The sequence below is a fragment of the Thamnophis sirtalis genome, unplaced genomic scaffold (genome assembly GCF_051295495.1).
Source record: "Thamnophis sirtalis isolate CommonGarterSnake01/CBP01778 unplaced genomic scaffold, rThaSir2_p1.2 scaffold_10, whole genome shotgun sequence".
Classification (NCBI taxonomy): Eukaryota; Metazoa; Chordata; class Lepidosauria; order Squamata; family Natricidae; genus Thamnophis; species Thamnophis sirtalis.
In genome coordinates, this window is record NW_028261390.1 from 69,890,587 (window position 1) to 69,911,961 (window position 21,375).

A 21,375-nucleotide genomic window follows, 5' to 3' on the forward strand; every position below is an offset into this window, starting at 1 on the left:
TGGAAGGGAGACCTCTAAAAATGCTTTAAATAAAATGAAAAACATGGTCCATATGCCAGATTTAAACCTGATAAATATGTAATTTTTTTAAAAAAAAGTATTAAATAAAAGCCCTCTATACCTTGAAGAGCTAAATTTACTACCAGGGACATATGGCTTACTTTGCAAATGTAACCGAAGGAAGAAAAAGATACACGATTGTATTATTAGTAACAACTGTTTGTTTCTCTGCTTTAATTGGGGAATTTACGCCTCGAAGCTGCCAATGTTACAGATGTACTGGCGTAGCTTAAATCTGGAAGGCGTGTCAGGAGGCCTATATATATATATGCTACGGAAATATGTGAAGAGGGTTGATAAATGGACACTTAAAGCTTGAAAATTAATGTAGAATGTGCAACTCCTTAGCATCAGAGTGTGCTGATATAAGGCAACTGGCAGTTGGAACAGAGTCTTTTCAGGTGGGGAGGGGGAGTAGAATGTCTAACTTCTTAGCATCAGAGCGTGCTGATATAAGGCAACTGGCAGTTGAAACAGAGTTCTTTTCAGGTGGGGAGGGGGAGTAGAACGTCGAAACTCCCAGCCCGCATGCCCACACCCAGTTTAGCGAAGGGGTAACATCAGAGTGTATTAATATAAGGCAACTGGCAGTTGGAACAGAGTTCTTTTCAGGTCGAGAGGGGGAGTAGAACTCCTTAGCATCAGAGCGTGTTAATTACTGTATAAGAAATATTAATGATCTGGTGGTGATTTCAAAAAATCCTTTCTTAGCGAGCACCTAGAAGCCAAGAGGAACATGCGTGCCAAATTTCAGGTTTGTAGGCTTTACGGTTCTGGAGATTTTGTGATTAGTGAGTGGTACTTGGGCTTTTAGATAGATAAATGGATGGATGGATAGATAAGATAGAAAGATAGATAGATAGATAGATAGATAGATAGATAGATAGATAGATGGATGGATGGATGGATGGATGGATGGATGGATGGATGGATGGATGGATGGATGGATAGATAAGATAGATAGATAGATAGATAGATAGATAGATAGATAGATAGATAGATAGATAGATAGATAGATAGATAGATAGATAGATAGATAGAGATAGATAGATAGATGATACATCGATAGAAAGTCAGATAAATAGATGGATGGATGGATGGATGGATAGATAAGATAGAAAGATAGATAGATAGATAGATAGATAGATAGATAGATAGATAGATAGATAGATAGATAGAGATAGATAGATAGATGATACATCGATAGAAAGTCAGATAAATAGATGGATGGATGGATGGATGGATAGATAAGATAGAAAGATAGATAGATAGATAGATAGATAGATAGATGGATGGATGGATGGATGGATGGATGGATGGATGGATGGATGGATGGATGGATAGATAAGATAGAAAGATAGAAAGATAGATAGACAGACAGACAGAAGACAGACAGTGTTGAATCAATAAATAAATGTGCTAAATGTATCGGTACAATGATACTGAATATTAATCAATGTTTAAAAGCATTCCATTTCTGGGGCACGATTAATATTTCTAAAGGCACAGAAATGTTAATTGTTAGCATTTCCTTTAACGCTGCTGCCATCTTGTGACTCACTCCCTGAATTGCAGCCAATGAGCAACTCCAAAACCATCTTCGTTTGAGAGCAATCGACAAGCTTTTCAGATTTGATGTAGCTGTAAACGCAGTGATGGGATCCTACCAGTTTAACAACCGGTGTGGCGATCGCGCGCTTTCCACGCGCGCTTCTTTCTACTTCCTAAATTCTTCACATCTTTCTACTTCTGCCTTCTTTCCTTGCTTCCTTTTAAATGTTTCTTTCTTTCTTTCTTTGCCAGATTGTGGGAGAATCCCACTTCCCTGTCATTTTCTCTACAACAGAAAGCCCAGGAAAATTATTTTGCAATATTATCATCTTTGGTCCCTCTAATTAGAGTAGACTTTAAAAAAAAAGAGGAGAAAAAGCAAGCAGAATTTCATTAAAAGGTCTTTCAATAAACGCTGTTCAGGGAAAGGGAAACAGCCGAAAGACGTCCCGCTAAAATTAGTTTCGGATCCCACACAAATTGGCTAAGATATAGGAAGCTCTTATTCATCCTTGCTCGATATAGAAAGTGACAAGACACATGAGTGGCATAAATATACTAAATCTATAAAAAATACCAAATAAGAGAATTACAGAGTTGGTAGGGGCCTTGGAGGTCTTCTAGTCCAGCCCCCTGCTCAAGCAGGGGAACCTGTACCTTTTCAGACAGGCGATTGTCCAGTCTCTTCTTAAAAACCTCCAGTGATGGAGCATCCCCAACTTCTGAAGGCAACTTCTCTTCCACCGGTTAACTGTCCTCCCTGTTATCTCCTTAATTCCAAGTTGCTTCTCGCCTTGATTAATTTCCATCCATTGCATCAGAATAGAGCTGGAAGGGACCTTAGAGGTCTTCTAGTCCAACCCCTTGTTCAAGCACGAGACCTTATACCATTTCAGACAAGTGACTTGTCTAGTCTCTTCTTAAAAACCTCCAGTGATGAAGCACCCACAATTTCTGGTGGCAAGCCGTTCCATTGGTTAATTGTCCTCACTGTTAGGAAATTTCTCCTTAATTCCAGATTGCTTCTCTCATTGATGAGTTTCCAACTCTTGTTTCTTGTCCTGTCTTCTGATGCTTTGGAGAATAATTTGACTCCCTCTTCTTTGTGGCAGCCCCTCAAATACTAGAATACTGCTATCATGTCTCCCCGAATTCTTCTTTTCCTTAGACTAGCCAATCCCAAATCCTGCAGCTGTTCTTCATATGTTTTAGTCTCCAGAGGTAGGCAACTGTTCACAGCAGCACTACTGAAAGGGGAAATGGGCCCGATCCTTGTACCCAATGCTTGCCACACAATGCTTTGTTAGGTTGACAGCTTGCAAGAAATTGTAGATCTGCTATGGAGTGGAGTGGAATGGAATGGAATAGAATAGAGAGAATGGAATGAGAAGAGAAGAGAATAAATATAGAATGTAAAATAGGGAATGGAATGAAAATAGAATAGAATAGAGAGAATGGAATGAAAATAGAATAGAATAGAATAGAGAGAATGGAATGAAAATAGAATAGAATAGAGAGAATGGAATGAGAATAGAATAGAATAAATATAGAAGGCAGATTCACTGATACTACTAACTTAAAAACCGCGGCGATTCACTTAACAACCGGGTAAAAGAAAGGTCATATAAACAGGGCAAAATTCACAGAACCACTGGTCTCACTTAGTGACCGAAATGCAGGATTCAACTGTAGTCGTAAGTCGAGGACCACTTGCATTGACTGACCTTGGCCTCCGGATCGCTGTTGATGCTACAGGAATCGTCTTCGTCACACTGCGGAACATTTCTGTTGAATAGGAGAGGATAATTTTCCGTTAGACCAAAGTTCGAATATACACCGACAAATCAAAGAAAGTCCAAGCTATTACACCAGGGGGCCAGCAACCCACGGCAGATATTGTTTCATCTAAAATAAAGCTTGTTAAGTTACTTCTACATTTTGAGAATATGAAGCACGAATGGGGAGGTAACACATTATGTATAAGTTTGTCTATCTATCATTGGAGTAGATCAGGGATTGGCAATCTGTGGCTCCGGAGCCACATGTGGCTCTTTCATTTCTCTGCTGCAGCTCCCTGTCACTGTTTGGCTCCACAATTGATAGGGCTTTCGGATAGGACAGGTAGAGGGAAAAGGATGCCGCTCTAGGAGGAGACTCTATGGTGGGGGAAGCGGACTTCCAGTCGGCCCCAGAATTGAATGGGGAGCTTCCGGTTAGGACCTTTGTGGCTCTTTGTGGCTCTTTGAAGTCTTTAAGGTTGCCGAGCCTTGTATTACAGGGCAACAATAAAAAAATTAAGGGCCGATACAGCAGTCAGTCGCTGGCAGAGTGTTCGGGCTGCCACAGGCACTCCCAACATGAGAGACGTCGAGCTGGCCATGCCCACCCTGGTCCCTCAAAGTCAAACACAATCCTGATGTAGCCCTCCATGAAATCGAGTTTGACACCCCTGACTTAAATCTTCTTAACTGGAATTAAAACGTGTGGCTTGTTGCACCGACAATCTCAACACCTAAACCACTATTCTGTTGTGGACCGCCAGCAGACCTGGCGGTCAAGTCAGAGAGTGAGGAGGTTGGAGAGGAACATGGGCCAGTCCTGGAGTCTGGGGAAGGGCTCTGTGTCGGAGGCAGAGGAGCCATTAGCCAGTTATCAGCTGCCTTCAGAGTCAGACATCAGTGAGGCAGAAGAACAGCTGGAGCCTGTTCCCAGTGTGCGCATGCGCAGAGTTGCCAGACGAAGGGAAGAGCTAAAGAACAGGGGTCGACTTGGGAGTGAGGCCACAGGTGGACGGTGAATGCCACCCCCCCCAGAGGAAATAAAGGGAGGAGCGAAAGGGGAGTTGAGTTTGCAGGAGACCATTCGTTCGCTTAATTGGTTCGTGACTCTCCGAGACTCCTTGCCAACTTCCGTTGATATCGGCCTGGCAGCTCTCCAAGCCAGATAAGGTCTGTGACCGTAAATCCTCCCTCGAAAGACTTTGCTGGATGGGAATGAGCAGAATTCACGGGAAATTAATAAAAGGGTTTTTTTGTTGGGACCAGGAGGCTCTTGGGAAGCCACGGTCCCTCTTTCTCACCTGAGCTTCAGGGAAGCGTATCGCAAAGTAGCCCCTTCAAATTCTTTTAAACTGGGGTCTGGATTCACGGTGGCGGCGTGGAGGTCCTGCAGAACGACGGGAAACGGTGTGTTAAGCCCACTTAAAAGAGAACACCCCTCCCTTTCTAAAGAGAAAACAACAACGATGCTCGGCGGACTCACAAGCAGGCATGCATGTTCACAGCACAATTGTTAAAAGTGTGGTGGGGGGTTATGACAAATGAGAACATTTGGGCTGTGTGAAAAGATCCGGTCCGGGGAGCCTGTGTTTTTGAGGAAGCGGGCAACATGGCTTGGGCAAAGCTCACATTCATTTGGCTGATTTGGTTATCGTGAGTGATATTTGTGGGGCGGACAACAGCCGTACAGCTACAGCCATGCAAAAGGCAGATTGCATTTTTTTAAAAAATGAAAATGAAAATAAAAGCTGAAATGAGTGTCAAAAGCTTGTCTAAAATCTGACCGCATACTTGCCTTCCAAATGTCACTATTAATCTTTCCCCCATTCAGCAGCGCAAAATCACTCCAGGCTTGTTTCTAGACATATGGCGCATATGTATATATTCACACGGGAAGAAGCATATTGTGTGTTTTTTTTTTTAAAAAAAACATAATAAACAAGAAGGACGTGGAAACGGGAAGGGAGGAAAAGGAAGAAAAACACAGAAAAAACACCATTGTTAGCACCGATATTTAAAGGCTGGGTTAGGGAACATAACACCTTGAATTTGACGGAAATATAATTTTAACGGCAAAGCAGAGCTGGCTCAAAGCGTGGGAAAATGTGAGCAACCAGTTCTCTGCCCGGTTGCTGGGTGGGCGTGGCCTACCCGGCCTCCTGCAGGGGGCCATTTTCACCCTTCCCAGACTCCGGATGCTTTCCTCGAGCATCCAGGAGGGCGAAAACAGCCTCCCACGGGCTCCGGAAGCCCTTCAAGAGGCCGGAAACGGGCTTGTTTGTGGACTTCCAGGAGGCCTGTTTTTCGCCCTCTCAGAGCCTCCGTGCAGCCCCGGAACTTACCTGGCATGATGAACGGGCCGCATAGAGACTCCTGGGAGGGGCGGAGTGGGTGTGGCCAGCCAGTCCTTGCAACAACCGGTTCGGTGAACCGATGCGAACCGGCTGAATCCCACTCCTGCTTAAAAGTGATCCGGTTCCTATCCGTTTTTAAGAAAATTGCAATCAATTGCAATTGCTTTTCATGTTAAGGTTCTGGCGTTTTCAAGATTTGTTCGGTTTTGTTTCCCAGTCGTGCAAAGGCCAGGCAACCGACGCAGGACGCAATGTCCTCCCCACTCCCCGTGGCTACTCCTAGGCCGCAAAATTGGTAAGCCCCAATCAAACATCTAGGAAGCACATTTTTGAAGAGATGTTAACGGAAGCCGGTTGCCTAGCTTAGTGGTCTCTGAGCCAGTTCTGATGCAATGACATTTGGAAGTAGGGAAAAAGAATCTCTCAAAGGTTGACAAACATTGTTTTGCACACCCCTTGGAAATCAGCAACACACAGCAAGATGCCTTTATACAGAGTAATTTTCCTTTCCTCTCAATCATTTCCCGTGCATAGAACATAACTGATTTTTTCCCCTTTTTTTAAGCCACCGTGGCCTTTTTAAAACCAGTCCTTTAGGATTCATCGTGGTTTCTTATTCACCAATTCAGCCTTCTTCACCATGAATAGGGGGGAAAAAATAAATACACATCTCCAGTGTAGGGTGGGAAAGACTAGAGGAAGTGCAGGGTCTTTAGTGCTCTCCGAGCTTGGCGGTTTTCTTGCGGGCGTTTCGTGACCCAACTAGGTAACATCATCAGTGCCAGAAGGGAGTAGGGGTTTGTGGACAGGAGAAAAAAAGAGAGGTCTTTGGTGCTCTCTGAGGTTGGTGGTTTTCTTGCAAACGTCTCATTATCCAGCTAGGTAACATCATCAGTAGTAGAAGGGAGTGGGGTTTGTGGGGAGGGGAAGGAAACGGATTGTGGGGTTCTTGGTGTTCTCTGAGCTTCGTTCTTTTCTTGCAGACATTGCATTGCCCAACTAGGTAATATCATCAGTGCTACAGGAGGGGGAGGAGGAAGAGGATTTTGCCCCATTTTACGACCATTTGCTACAGCTGTTAAGTGAATCTCTGCAGTTGTTAAGTTAGTAACCCAGTTGTTAAGTGAACCTGGCTTCCCCATGGAGTTGGCTTATCAAAACGTCGCAAAAGGGGATCACATGGCCTTGGGGCACTGCGACCGTCATAAATAGGAGTCAGTTGCCAAACGTCTGGATTTTGATCACGTGGACCATGTGGATGCTGCCATGGTCATTAAGTGAGAAAAACGTCCATAAGTCACTCAATTTCAAGCAGTTGTAAGTCAAGGACTATCTGTATTTGGCAGGACTGCCTCGGGAGGAAAGTCTTGGAGACTAGGTTAATGGCTGTCTCCAGTGAGTGAGTGAGTGTGTGTGTGTACCAGCTTAACTCTGGAATGCCTGGAGCAATTTCAACCCAACTTGGTACACAGATGACTTACTCTCTGGAGAAAAATACTGTGAGGGTAAGACACCTCTAACCACCCCTCGGGATGTGCTTTCTGTTAAGATACAGCCTGTTGTGCCTTAAAATGGCTTCTATTGTACAGCACAGTGGAGTTGCCATGGTAACGACGTCACAGTACTCCACAAGAGGACTCCCTCTGGCAAGTGGGAAAATCCAACATTAGAAATTACGGGGATAACTTAAATTAACTTGTCTATCCAAGTTATTGACGGACAGACATCAGACATCCCCGCTTTTTAAAGCATTTTTTTCCCGCCAGTTTGGGCAAATAGGGAGGAAAAAAAAATGCTTTAAAAAGTGAAAAAAAAGTTTCCCATGCCCACCCGGTCACATGACACCCCCCAGCAAGCCACGCCCACAGAACCGGTGGCAAAAAAAAAAAAGATTTCACCATTGCGCAACGGACTCGTAGTTATGACGGTTGCAGTGCCCCGGGGATCACCGTGATCCCCTTTTGCGTCCACCTGATAAGCCAAACCAATGGGGGAAGCCAGATTCCCTGAACAACTGTGTTCCTAACTTAACAACCGCAGTGATTCACTTAACAACTGTGGCAAGAAAGGTGGCAAGATAGGGCAGAACTCACTTAACAAATGTCTCGCTTAACAACAGAAATGTTCAGCTCAATTGCAGTCGTAAATTGGAAGACTGCCTGTATTTTAAAAAAAAATTAAATGATTTTAAATGATTAAAAGCTATCATTAGATGTTTATTATTGTTGGGGGGAGAAATAAGAGGAGGAAGTTGTGTTGGGTATGTCCGCTGCCTTGAGTTATTTGCAAAAGGAATAAAAGCCGGATAAAAATAAATGAAATATATACCAGGAAAGTGCCTGCAATCCAGTCAGACCGAGAGAGACTGTGAATAAACCCTGATTAACAAAGCTATACATTTCATCCATTCATCATCATCGTTTAGCAACCCCATAATGCCTTGCGGGGTGGAGTCTGGGCAACTGAATGGAGCTAGCGGAGTGCTTACTGGCCGGATGCCTTTCCCTGTCACCAATGCGGAGCTTTGTTCAGCAGATATATTCTTATTGTGCCCAGTGAGAGAAATATTTGCCTCTATCTGGGATCGAACTCATTGTTTGATGAGTTTGTGAGGCGAGAGCTCTGCCTCTAGGCCACCGCACCACTCGGTAATCAGTACCACATCTCCTGTGTATAATGACTGCCAATCATCATCATTTAACAATCCCATAATCCCTTGCATCGGGGTGGAGTCGGGGCAACTGAATAAAGATAAGTGTTTACTGGCCGGATGCCTTGCTGTCGCCAATGTGGAGTTTTGTTCAGCAGATATATTCTCATCACGTCCAAATCAAAATTTTATTGATTTAATGACATATTCCTTTCGAATAAGGTGTCTCCTCCCTCTTTCATCACAGGAGGCGTTCAACGCTTACCTCGGTTTCTGGAGTAGGCGACGAGGTGAGTGAACTCAGCGACCCTTTCCTCGAGCATTGGAGATCCGTGGGCCCCGAGATGGGGCGTTCCCACTGAGTGGTCCCTGTGGGTATGTGCCAGTAGTAGACCCCCGCTATATCGCTGATCTTCTTCCAACCCGGCGGAAGGTCAGGATCGGACTGAAAGGAATGATCGCTCCAAATATCTGCTGGGAATAAGAATCCACCAAAAATCTCTTTAACTTCAAAGCTTACAACAAAATGGAAAAAATAATAATCTAAGGTCTAATACTTACAAAATGACCGTTGTCTATGCAGATTCTTTTTTTTTTAAAGTTTCTTATTTGTTTATTTATTACCGTATTTTTCGGAGCATAAGACGCACCTTTTCCCCTCAAAAAGAGGCTGAAAATCTGGGTGTTTCTTATACACTGAATACAGCATTTTTTTGCCTCCTGAAACCCCGCCCCCTTTGCAAAAAACGATTGTGCATAGCTTTTAGGAGGCTTTCAGAGAGTTCCTGGGGCCTGGGGAGGGCAGAAATGAGCAACAAACGGGCTGTTTTTTGCTCAATTTTGCCCCCCACCCCACCCCCAGGAGCACTCTATAAGCCTCCTAAAGGCTATCCATGCCCTTTTTTTGAAACAAAAAAGGCCTGTTTTGCAAAAAAAATGGGCCGTTTTTTGCTCGTTTTTTGAGGGGGGCACCCCCCAAGAGCACTCTACAAGCCTCCTAAAGGCTATGCATGCCCTTTTTTGGACAAAAAAACCGGGCCCGTCTTCGTGAAAAAGGGGCCATTTTGGGGAGGTTTGCAAAGTGCCAAAACGTTTTTGTTTTTTTTAATTTGCCTCTTCAAAACCTTGTTGCGTCTTATACTCTGAAAAATGTGGTCATACCCTAAGGTATAAAACTACAAAAGAAAATAGTAGGAAGGATAGGGGAGGAAAAAGGGAAGGGGAAAGTGTACAAAAGAAGGAAATAAGAAAGAAAGTGTGGAGTTCCCGACTCCCTTTAGTGCAATAGAATAAGATAATAACATCAAACCCCAACTTTTTACTTTTACATAATACGGTAATACATAATATAAAGGTAAAGGTTCCCCTCGCACATATGTGCTAGTCGTTCCTGACTCGGGGGGGGGACACACACGCTCATCTCTGTTTCAAAGCCGAAGAGCCAGCACTGTCTGAAGACGTCTCCGGGGGTCATGTGGCCGGCATGACTCAACGCCAAAGGCACGCAGAACACTGTTCCCTTCCCACCAAAGGTGGCTCCTATTTTTCTACTTGTATTTTTTTACCTGCTTTTGAACTGCTAGGTTGGCAGAAGCTGGGACAAGTCACGGGAGCTCCCTCCGTTACGCGGCGTTAGGGGGGGAGGTAGGGAAGGGGAACGTGACCCGACAAAAGCGCGAACGTCAAAAGCATGGCGCTAAAACCGCGATGTCAAAAGCGCACCGACAACAGCGTGCCGACAACAGCGCGATTTAAGGTAAGGTAAGGTTTAGGGTTAGGTTTAGGGTTAGGTTTAGGGTTAGGTTTAGGGTTAGGTTTAGGGTTAGGTTTAGGGTTAGGTTTAGGGTTAGGGTTAGGTTTAGGGTTAGGTTTAGGGTTAGGTTTAGGGTTAGGTTTAGGGTTAGGTTTAGGGTTAGGTTTAGGGTTAGGTTTAGGGTTAGGTTTAGGGTTAGGTTTAGGGTTAGGTTTAGGGTTAGGTTTAGGGTTAGGTTTAGGGTTAGGTTTAGGGTTAGGTTTAGGGTTAGGTTTAGGGTTAGGTTACAGCGCGCTTCTGTCGGCGCGCTGTTGTCGGCGCGCTTCAGCGCTCATTCGTCGGCGTGGTTTTGTCACCGCGGTTTTGTCAGCGCGGTTTAGTCAGGCGCGCTTTTGTCGTTCGCGCATTTGTGGTGGAACCGAAGGGGAAAGGTATATAATTGTAAAACTTATTAAAACTTTTAATAAAAAATAAATAAATAAAAATTGCCAATAGTTGCTAGGGAATTAGGAAAATGAATTAGTGCAATTCCAGCTCAGATAACAACGGGTGTGTGAAGGCAAAATCTACCCAGCTGCTGCTAATGAGGGATTTCTTCCATATCAAGCAACAAAGATGGAAGGAACACAGCAGTAATTGTTCACGGTTTGTGGCACTGCCCACCACAAACAATCAGACACTCAATTTCTTTCCCTTGGAAACAAAATGCACAAGTACAGTGGCTAAGCCAGAAGAACAACATATAAATAAAACCTATTTAAAGGGCAACGTGCCTTTGAAAGCAGCTTCTACAACAGAGTCGCAAAAACATTTCCGATTTCCCCCCAAAAGACAAAAATGTATTTTAGAGACCCTGGCTACATTAAATTGCCAAATCAAAATCAAAACCTTCGATATACAGCTAGTCCTTGATTTACAATCGTGACATTTCGGTCGCTAAACGAGGCATTTCTTAAGTGAGTTTGGCCCCGTTTTATGACCTTTCGTGCCCCCCCCCCACTGTTAGGTGAATCTGCCACAGTAGATTGTGAGTAACGTGGTTGTTAAGTGAAGCCGGCCTTCCCCACGGACTTTGATGGTGAGAAGGTCGCAAAAGGGGATCACGTCGTGAGCCCAGGGTGCGGCAACAGTCGTAAAGTACAAGCCAGTTGCCAACCGTCTGGATTTTGATGGCATGACTTTGGGGATGCTGCAAAGAGCACAGCAGAGCAGAGCAGAGCAGAACAGAAAATATGCAATGGAATAGAGTAGAGTAGAGTAGAGTAGAGTAGAGTAGAGTAGAGTAGAGTAGAGTAGAGTAGAACAGAACAGACAGAAAAGAAAACATGCAATGGAATAGAGTAGAGTAGAGCAGAACAAAGCAGAAAATATGGAGTAGAGTAGAATAGAGTAGAGCAGAGCAGAATAGAAAATATGGAATGGAGTAGAGTAGAGTAGAACAGAAAATATGGAATGGAGCAGAACAGAACAGAAAATATGGAATGGAGCAGAGCAGAGCAAAGCAGAGCAGAACAGAACAGAAAATATGGAATGGAGCAGAGCAGAGCAGAACAGAACAGAAAATATGGAATGGAGTAGAGTAGAGCAGAGAAGAAAATATGGAATGGAGTAGAGCAGAGCAGAACAGAATAGAAAATATGGAGCAGAGCAGAGCAGAAAATATGGAATAGAGTAGAGCAGAGAAGAAAATATGGAATGGAGTAGAGCAGAGCAGAACAGAACAGAAAATATGGAATGGAGTAGAGTAGAGCAGAAAATATGGAATGGAGTAGAGTAGAGCAGAGAAGAAAATATGGAATGGAGTAGAGCAGAGCAGAACAGAATAGAAAATATGGAGCAGAGCAGAGAAGAAAATATGGAATGGAGTAGAGCAGAGCAGAACAGAATAGAAAATATGGAGCAGAGCAGAGAAGAAAATATGGAATGGAGTAGAGTAGAGCAGAACAGAATAGAAAATATGGAGCAGAGCAGAAAATATGGAATGGAGTAGAGCAGAGCAGAACAGAATAGAAAATATGGAGCAGAACAGAGCAGAAAAAATGGAATGGAGCAGAGCAGAGCAGAGCAGAAAATATGGAATGGAGTAGAGCAGAGCAGAGCAGAACAGAATAGAAAATATGGAGCAGAGCAGAGCAGAAAATATGGAATGGAGTAGAGCAGAGCAGAACAGAATAGAAAATATGGAGCAGAGCAGAGCAGAAAATATGGAATGGATTAGAGCAGAGCAGAACAGAATAGGAAATCTGGAGCAGAGCAGAAAATATGGAATGGAGTAGAGTAGAGCAGAGCAGAATAGAAAATATGGAGCAGAGCAGAGTTGAGTACAATAGGAAAATGAACGGAACAGAACAGAATGATTTGGAAATCGACATTGGAGTCATCTAGTCCAACCCCCTGCTCAAGCAGGAGACACTATACTCGTGGTGGCAAACCGATGGTACGCATGCCAGAGGTGGCACACAGAACCCTTTCTGTGGGCACACACGCTCTGGCCAGCCGCTCTTCCGGGTTCCGGCATGCGCACTACGAAACCCAGAAGAGCTGCTGGCTGCCACGCACATGCGCATCGGCCAGCTGCTCTTCTTCAGGTTCTGGAGCTCCGCCGCTCCCGCCGCACACACTCCAGTTTTGGCACTCAGTGCCGAAAAGGCTAGTCATCACTACCGTATCCCATTTCAGACCAATGGCTGCCCAGTCTCTTCTTCAAAACCTCCAGTGATGGGGCACCTACAGCTTGCAAAGGCAAAAACCATTCTACGGGTTAATTGTTCCCAATCTTAGGAAGTGTCTCCATAATTCTACCTTGACCTATCCAGACAGCCTTTCTCCAGTTGCTATTTTAATGAAGGAAATACAATCCTTTAGCCGCAGGGCGACGGATTTGATTTTTCTCAAATTTAATTAAGGACGGCCGTATAATTCAGCGAACGTCTGTAGGTTTCCACCGAAGGAAAGCAACTGAAATTTCACACCAATATCCACACCAGAGTACAATTAGGTTAGCTCTTCAACCCTAACTAATGAGATTTTTTTTTCTCATTAATAATAAATATCTCTTAAGCACATGACTAGCTATAAATATAATCGTAGCTGAACAAAAATCCATAACTGACCTATATATCAAATTTTTTTATTTAACGGGCTTCTACCAATATTTACTCCAGGCTGTTCAATTCAACAGGGGATTAATCCACGGTGTGAAAATACCGTCATCTCGATAAAACGGGATGAGAATCCTTCCTGATTGTTTATCAAAGCCGTCTGAAAGAAACCAATCGGACCTACCGCGCTAAAACGCTGAGCGTTTCAAAAACTAATCTTCCATTATACTGACTTCACGTTGAAAAAAACTTGAGAAGACTGGACTCCGTTGATATAAGATGATTTTAAGAGAAAAAAATAGAGGCACCGGGAAGAGATTTCGCGTGGCACCTGAAAGGAAATCACACCGTTTGCAAAAAAATATATTAAAAAATGAACTAAAATTCTAAGATTTCCGTGCAAATGCACAAGGTAGATTACAATTTTCAGACTAAAAAACCGATTGGTCCGAGCATGAAATCCTTGTAACTTTGCTACCAGTTTAGAAGCGGGAGTGTGTGTGTGGCGCTTCCGCCATGCGCAGAGCGTCCATGATGACATCTGGGTAGGCGAGCCTCCCGCCGTCTCCCTAACCGGTTTGCCAAAACCAGGGCGAACCGGCCGAATCCCACCTCTGGATTTGTCTGTACAGAATATGAAGCTGCTAATTGCACCGTTGTACGGATTTCTTAACCTTGCTAGATAAGAGAGGGCTGTTTTTCGGAAACCTTCTCAAATCAAAGCTAGAGATATTTTGTTTCTTTAAAAAATAATAATACTGCAGTGATGGTATTCAGCCGGTTCGGACCGGTTAGGGCAAACTTTTAGTGGCGACCTATGGGTAGCGTGACCCGTCAAAAGTGCGAACGTCATAAGCGCGCCGACAACACCGCGGCGCTAAAACTGCGATTTCAAAAGCGCACCGACAACAGCGCACCGACAACAGAGCGCCGACAGAAGCGCTATTTCATTTAAGGTAAGATTTACAGTTAGGTTTAGGGTTAGGTTTAGGGTTAGGTTTAGGTTTAGGGTTAGGTTTAGGGTTAGGTTAAGGGTTACGTTACAGCGCGCTTTTGTCGGCGCGCTTTAGGGCTAATTAGTCGCTCATTCGTTGCACGGTTTTATCACCGCGCTTTAGACACCGCGGTTTAGTCAGGTGCGCTTTTGTTGTGCGCGCATTTGTGGTGGAACCATGGGTAGGCCTGCCCACCCACCCCCAGTTCTATGCCGTCCTATTTAGCCACGTTTTCTAAGCTCTGCACATGGGTGCACACTCACAGTTTTGGTGTGCGGCGAACCGGTGGTAAAATTATGTGAAACCCAACTCTGCTGCCCACGCCAGTTGGAACCGGACGATGCGTAATGTTCATGACTTACATTTGCTAGAGTGTCCTCGGCAGTTGAATCTTGTCTGGCCCGCTCTCGGCATCCTTTAAATTCGCTCTGCACATGTTCTAACATCTTCACGGTTGCTTGTGGTTCACCACTCAGCTAAGACTCCGGATCACCCCGACAGTTAAGCGGGCTGCGTGCATGCGCGAGCGTGGGTCAAGATCCTTCCGCTTCTTCCTACATGCCATTTATTTAATTAGTCTATGAAGTTGGACCAAACCGTCATCAGGTAGTAAGTCTGCCGCTTGCCGAGGGAAAACGCCACAGGTATGAATGAACGCCTTCTCTAACGCAGCAAAAAAGGAATTCCCGCGTTGTCGTGGACCTGCGAAGGCCTTCGTTACGAATCCGATGTGTGAGATTGCCAAGGCTTTGTATTTTCCTGACCAATTGGGTCCAACGTGACCCATCTCAGTTTAAAGCACGGCTCACATCAACGTCGAACCGGCTCGCCCATGTTTCTCGCCTCCCGTTTATAAATGCGTGTTAAAGATGCCTCGATATATATCAAAAAAAGGGGGAGAAAATTGGGCAGGAAAAGGAAGGGAATGCTTCCAAGTTTGATCAAATTTATCGCAAAGCTTCGTTGGCTTAAAGAAGCAAGCAAAATAATAATAATTCCGCATAAGGCTGCTGCAACCCTCAGCTCCCTGAAGATACGTTGCGGTAATGGCCCGATTGATTTAGGGAAACGGTTTTATTAGGAAAAGTACTGCCTTCTCCCCAAGTCCCTCCTCCTCCTCCTCGCTTCGATCGATAGTTTTAAGCCGTGCCAATAACTGTGTCAGCCAAAAGGACCTGGGAAACTGCCTTTCATTTTTTCTACTTTAAAAAAAAGAAGAAGCACGCGGCTGACATTGAAATTAAATTCAAGTCGAAGTAAGATGTTATTTCAAAAATTAATTATGGGAATCTTATGTGTCTGCTGGACCCCTAGATCACTTTTTTTAGCTGTCAAAAAAAAAAAACCCTCGCCCATTGTAGAGGAATAAATAAAAATGTGGGTTTTAAGAAGTCTGCATTATGTACTTGGCCACTTGATGACTTCCCAGAATTCAACTCCCAGAATTCCCGAGCCAGTGTGGGAACGATGGTCCTTTTATGACTTGTGGACTTCAACTCCCAGAATTCCCGAGCCAGTGTGGGAACGATGGTCCTTTTATGACTTGTGGACTTCAACTCCCAGAATTCCCTTGCCGGCATGGCTGACTGTGGAATTCTGGGAGTTGAAATCCACAAGTCTTTTAGTAGCTAAGGTTTGGCGACTTCTATTATAGATAAAACGATATGTCCCATATCGTGGTTTATCGTTTCTTCAAATTTCCATTTGACGACGTTGTCATAGTTGCTACTTGGTATACATGATAGATATCCAGAACGCAGTGAAACATCCTCCTTCCTCCCGACCTATAGTATTTTCAGAACGCCGGGGATTAAACTGATTTTACCACGGAATTCTACGCCTTCTGAAATTTCCAAGAAATCGTAATAAGGGTGTGAACGATTAAGGATAGTGAAATCACGTTTGATAGGGCATCAAAACTCTTCGGTTGTAATCGACATAGCATTTCTGTGACCTCAAAATGATTAAGCCAACAGAAATAAAAAAACTAGATGAACTAATACAGGGCCCGTGGGCCAGACCCAGCCCACGGGGTGCTTAGATTTGGCCGCCGTGGAAACAGCGAAGGAATGGCCCATGGTGCCTCTGACAGCGAAAACAGAGTTTGAGAGGGCCACGCGCATCCCTCCTGGGCCCCGTTTTCTGCCGCAACAGCCTCCTGCGGCCCTCTGCCAGCAACAATGGAACTTTGCGGGCCGCTACCTAAGGCTCTGGATAGCCTGCGACGCCTCCTTTGGGTCCTCTGCATGGCCTGAGAGGGACAGCGAGTGTTCTGACCCAGCCTTAGCAGAAGCAAGAAAACGACTCCTTGCCACGAAAAGCCCCTCTTTATATACCCCTTGTGAATTAATGGCATTCACCCAAAAGTCCAGGCAAGAGACCTGCAAGGAGTTACCGGTAGCAACAGACCTTATCAGTTCCTTGCGATAATTTCAAGGCCATGAGATCCCAGCCGAAAGGCACGAAACACCATGAGCAAAATCTTCAGAAATACGAACTGTTCTCTCCTACGATCACCACTCCCCTTTCCTTCTATTTATTCCCCAGACACGAGTGATGTCAAGCTGGCCACGCCCCCTGGCCACACACACACAACCCCAAGATCAAACACTAATATGATCCTAGTTGTTCATCAAAACAGGAACATCATACAATACAATACAATACAATACAATAGCAGAGTTGGAAGGGACCTTGGAGGTCATCATTAACAATCAACAACCAACCGTCCAGGACAGGCCGGTTGATGGAGAGATCGCCGACGGAATGGAGAGTCCAGAATTTCTGATCAATTGTGCAAGACTTCCAATTTAGACTTCCTAAGGACGTGCAAACATAGAGCAGATTGTCTACAGAAAGTCTAGTTTCTCCTGGAAAGGGTCAGCTTGAACTTTTCAGGAGAAATTTGCCAACAGGCAGTCCCTTGACTTACAACAGTTCGTTTAGTGACCGGTCAAAGTTACTGTATTTTTCAGTGTATAAGACGCACCAAGATTTTGAAGAGGCATATTAAAAAAAAAAGGTTTTGCACTCTGCAGACCTCCCAAAAATGGCCCGTTTTTCACGAAAACTGGCCTGTTTTTTGTCCAAAAAGAGATACGCATAGCCTTTAGGAGGCTTTCCCACCAAAGGTGGTTCCTATTTGTCTACTTGCATTTTTTACGTGCTTTCGAACTGCTAGGTTGGCAGAAGCTGAGACAAGTAACGGGAGCTCACTCCGTTATGTGCTGCTAGGGTTTCGAACCGCCGAACTGCCGACCTTTCTGATCGACAAGCTCAGAGCCACTGCGCCCCCTTTTCACATCGCCACTTATACTAAGGGAGCATCTGGAGTTATGCAAGACGACAAAACACTGATTGTATTCCTGGATTATTTCTTAGAGCACCGTTTATTATAACCCAGGTGCCCAAACATTCTGTATTTTCTGTCTCTACCCTATCAAAAAATCAAAATGTACTACTTTGGGCCGAGGGGGCTAATCGAAAGCAGCCGGCAAAACATCACATTTTGGACGAGGCTGAAAGAAGCAGGAAGCGGATTTTTCTCATCAATCTCGTTCACGGAGAAAAATGCGTTCACTGTTCCCTTCATGTATGTCTTCCTTGTGCTCTCATTTGCGCCTAACACCATCCAGCATCGGTTTTAACCTTCCAGAAGACGAAATTTATAGAGTGGCCTAGCGCCTGTTTGATTCAGCGCCACAGAGGATTGGCAAACCTTCCCTTCTTGCTAAATTTTTAAAATATTTTGAAAAGGAGCTTAACATCAAGTCCCATGAATTTGGCAGGAAAGGGGTTGGACTAGGACATAGTTAGCAATAGCAATAGCAGTGAGACTTATATACCGCTTCATAGGGCTTTCAGCGCACTCTAAGCGGTTTACAGAGTCAGCATATTGCCCCCAACAACAATCCGGGTCCTCATTTCACCCACCTCGGAAGGATGGAAGGCTGAGTCAACCCTGAGCTGGTTAGATTTGAACCGCTGAACTGCAGATAGCAGTCAGCTGAAGTGGCCTGCAGTACTGCACTCTAACCACTGCGCCACCTCGGCTCTTGAATGGATGGATGGATGGATGGATAGATAGATAGATATAAAAATAGAAAGAAAGAAAGAAAAGATAGATAGATAGATAGATAGTTATAGAAAGATGGATAGATAGAGATAAATATAGAAAGAAAGAAAGATAAGATAGATAGAGATATAGGAACATAGAGATAGATAGATAGATAGATAGATAGATAGATAGATAGATAGATAGATAGATAGATAGATATAGAAAGATGGATAGATAGAGATAAATATAGAAAGAAAGATAAGATAGATAGAGATATAGGAACATAGAGATAGATAGATAGATAGATAGATAGATAGATAGATAGATAGATAGATAGATAGATAGATAGATAGACAGACAGACAGACAGAGAGAAAGATAGACAGACAGACAGACAGACAGATATAGAAAGATGGATAGATAGAGATAAATATAGAAAGAAAGAAAGATAAGATAGAAAGATAGAGATAGACAGACAGACAGACAGCAGGGTAGTGGGATGTACATCCTATTTCGCACCTCACCTTCCCTCCACCTTCCACCCAGGCCCAAAACACATCAAAGGAGCATCCTTACCTGTTTCATCCGGGGAACTCAGAGAGGCGCTGTCCTGAGACAAGGTGGTCCAGCTGGAGTCTTCGTCACTCGGAGCCAGGTTCTGGATCCTGTGCAGCGCGCAATCGGTCTTGGCGCCGGTTTTAGGGTGATCCTTTTTAGTCTCCGGACTGGAAGAGACGGTCACCGCTGGCCCATCTTCGGGACTCGCCGCCTCGTTTTGCTTCTGAGGCGAGGTCTCCCCGTTCCCCACGACCAGGGAGGCTTGGCTATTGCATTGTGACGACAACTTCTCCTCCGCCACTTGGCTCTCCCCGTAATTCTGCTCCACCTCCCTGGCTGAGGTCTCAAGGTCTGCATAGTAGTTTAGGAAGCTCTTCGATCTTCGGTGCTGGGTGGGCAGGATTTCGCCGCTGGAAGAGTCCTGTTGGCTCGGTTCCTTCCCCTCCAACTTCTCAGAAGTTATGTTTAGACCCGTCGTCACGGAGGGAGCAGCGAGGTTTTTGTTGGGATCTTGTTGTCCTTGCTCGGCTGCCTTCCTAAGTTGGTTTTCTCCGTTTTTCACCAGCTTGATGTTGGAGGAATTGCTTCCCAGCAGCGGCTGGGCGGCAGGGTCTGATAAACCCATGGCGGTCTGAATGTTGGTCAGGGCGTATTTCTTCCGGCATTTGGGAGGGGTGCCGTTCTTGACCTCCGTGTGCTTGATTTCGGCATTCAGCAGTTCGTTGTGAGAGGAGCGCAGCTGGAGGGTGTTGGGGGGCGTGGCGGGTCCGTTCCGATTCACAACGTCTGAGGTGCCGTTGCTTGCCATAAACCCCACCAAGGTTTCCACACCGGAATCAACTAGAGGAGAAACACAAAGGCTGGTGAGAAACGCAACGCCCGCCATCGCCCGGTGCAAATCGCCACGGCGCGCCAACGCTTCAAGATGGCACACCCTCTGCATAGTCCCCCCAGTTGGAACCAAGGTCTTAATAGTGTCAGGCCTGCAGCCATCTTTTCTTTTGGGTCTTTGGCCTACCACACTTTCTATTATTCTACTATGCCTTTTCTGCTGTGGGAAAGTGGAAGGAGGGATTGTACAGAGTTAGATGCTATGTAGCCATAACAACATTCTTTCTAGAAAGCCAAGGTCATCCTTTGTCTCTGAACCTCTGCACCTGACCGGAACTGGACGGGTGGAACTGCCAGCGTGGCAGTAGAAGATTGGACCATGTGATGGGCTTGTGGGTGTGGGGGAAAGATCTTGAACTTTCAACTGGGTGGGGAAGACCGGGAAGCTTTATGATTCAGGTTTCCCCAGATGTGCCAACATGGCTCTCTTCATAAATTGGAACTTTGAGGAATCCTTTGCCTCGGACTCTGATTTAATTTTGGATGCTGTTTGGAACCCTGACAAATAGGTTCATTTGGGACAGAGTTCCCCAACCTTTCTGGGTTGGTGGCCCAGAGGAGGGAGGGAGGAGCAGGCACCTTTATGCATGCATGCGCACATGTGAACGGGATAGCACTCGCGGGGCTGCGAATGCATGCGTGATGCATGCAACGCTAGAGCCCGCGTAACACTCGCGGCAACGCTAGAGCCCATGTGATAGCGTGAGTAAGGAGTGTGCACACATGCACACGGGTGCATGCATTGGCCTGCCAATCAGGCGGGCCCGGTGGCTAACAAGCCACGACCTGGTAATGAGCCGTGGCCCACTGTCCATGCGTGTTTAAAACGGTCATAAGTGGCTTTTTTTCACTACAATTGTAAGTCAAGAATTAGCTGCAAAAGAAAAGGGAATGAGTAGACAGAACCAAAACAAAGAAAAGTTTTCTGCTCTTACTTTAATGCTGGCCTACAACCTTAGTAAACTACAACTAACTCTCACTGAAGTTGGATTAAATTATAGCCTGCATAAAGGCTGGCTATACAGCGAGTAGAAAATTTATTAGCTCTTTTTTATTTAAAAAAAAAAAGACTTGGAAGGAATGCCAAATTCTAATCATTAAAGGTTCTCACTATGGAAGAATATTTACACCGTTCCCCCCCTTTTTTTGGGAAGGATGTAAATCTGAATTCTCTGAATCTGTAACCCTGGGATTTTTTTCCCCCTCCCTTGTTCCTTCTTTTAAGGCTATAAAATGACTAAGGGAATTATCACAAAAAGGGCAGGAGAAAAATTGCGGTGTGAAGCTCAGCCAAGACGGATATTTTATAGCCGCTGTACGTTGGCATCCTTTTATTTACTGCAAATGAGTTTAAGCCTCTAAAACTTTGCCTTTTTACAAGGGGGGGGGGGGAAGCCACCCAATGATGCTGGGACTTTAAATTTGGGTTTGCAATGCAAGGGCGAGATTTTTTTTTGTCTTAAAAGTACTCGATATTTACGGCGGGAGCCCGCCACTGGAGGCAGAGATGAAAGATCTTTTATTCAAACATCTCATCCGCAATTCCGAAAAGGTAGGCTTTCTTTAGCATTCTTATTTCCGTCTTGTTCCTCAACTCCACAAATCAGAATCGCTGTGAAATTGTCGAC

At 44.8% G+C, this 21,375-nt stretch overlaps 1 protein-coding gene across 1 annotated transcript in view; it reads right to left on the bottom strand.

Moving 5' to 3' along the window:
* Nucleotides 1-21,375, bottom strand: part of APBB2 (amyloid beta precursor protein binding family B member 2) — a 115,565-nt gene that overhangs the window by 48,190 nt on the left and 46,000 nt on the right. The window contains exons 4-8 of the mRNA XM_087724841.1: nucleotides 18,875-19,696; nucleotides 8,659-8,867; nucleotides 5,185-5,247; nucleotides 4,691-4,776; nucleotides 3,336-3,396 (exon numbers count right to left, since the gene is read on the bottom strand). Of these exons, the coding sequence (XP_087580967.1) occupies nucleotides 3,336-3,396; nucleotides 4,691-4,776; nucleotides 5,185-5,247; nucleotides 8,659-8,867; nucleotides 18,875-19,696 (1,241 nt within the window). The remainder of the gene's footprint in view (nucleotides 1-3,335; nucleotides 3,397-4,690; nucleotides 4,777-5,184; nucleotides 5,248-8,658; nucleotides 8,868-18,874; nucleotides 19,697-21,375) is intronic.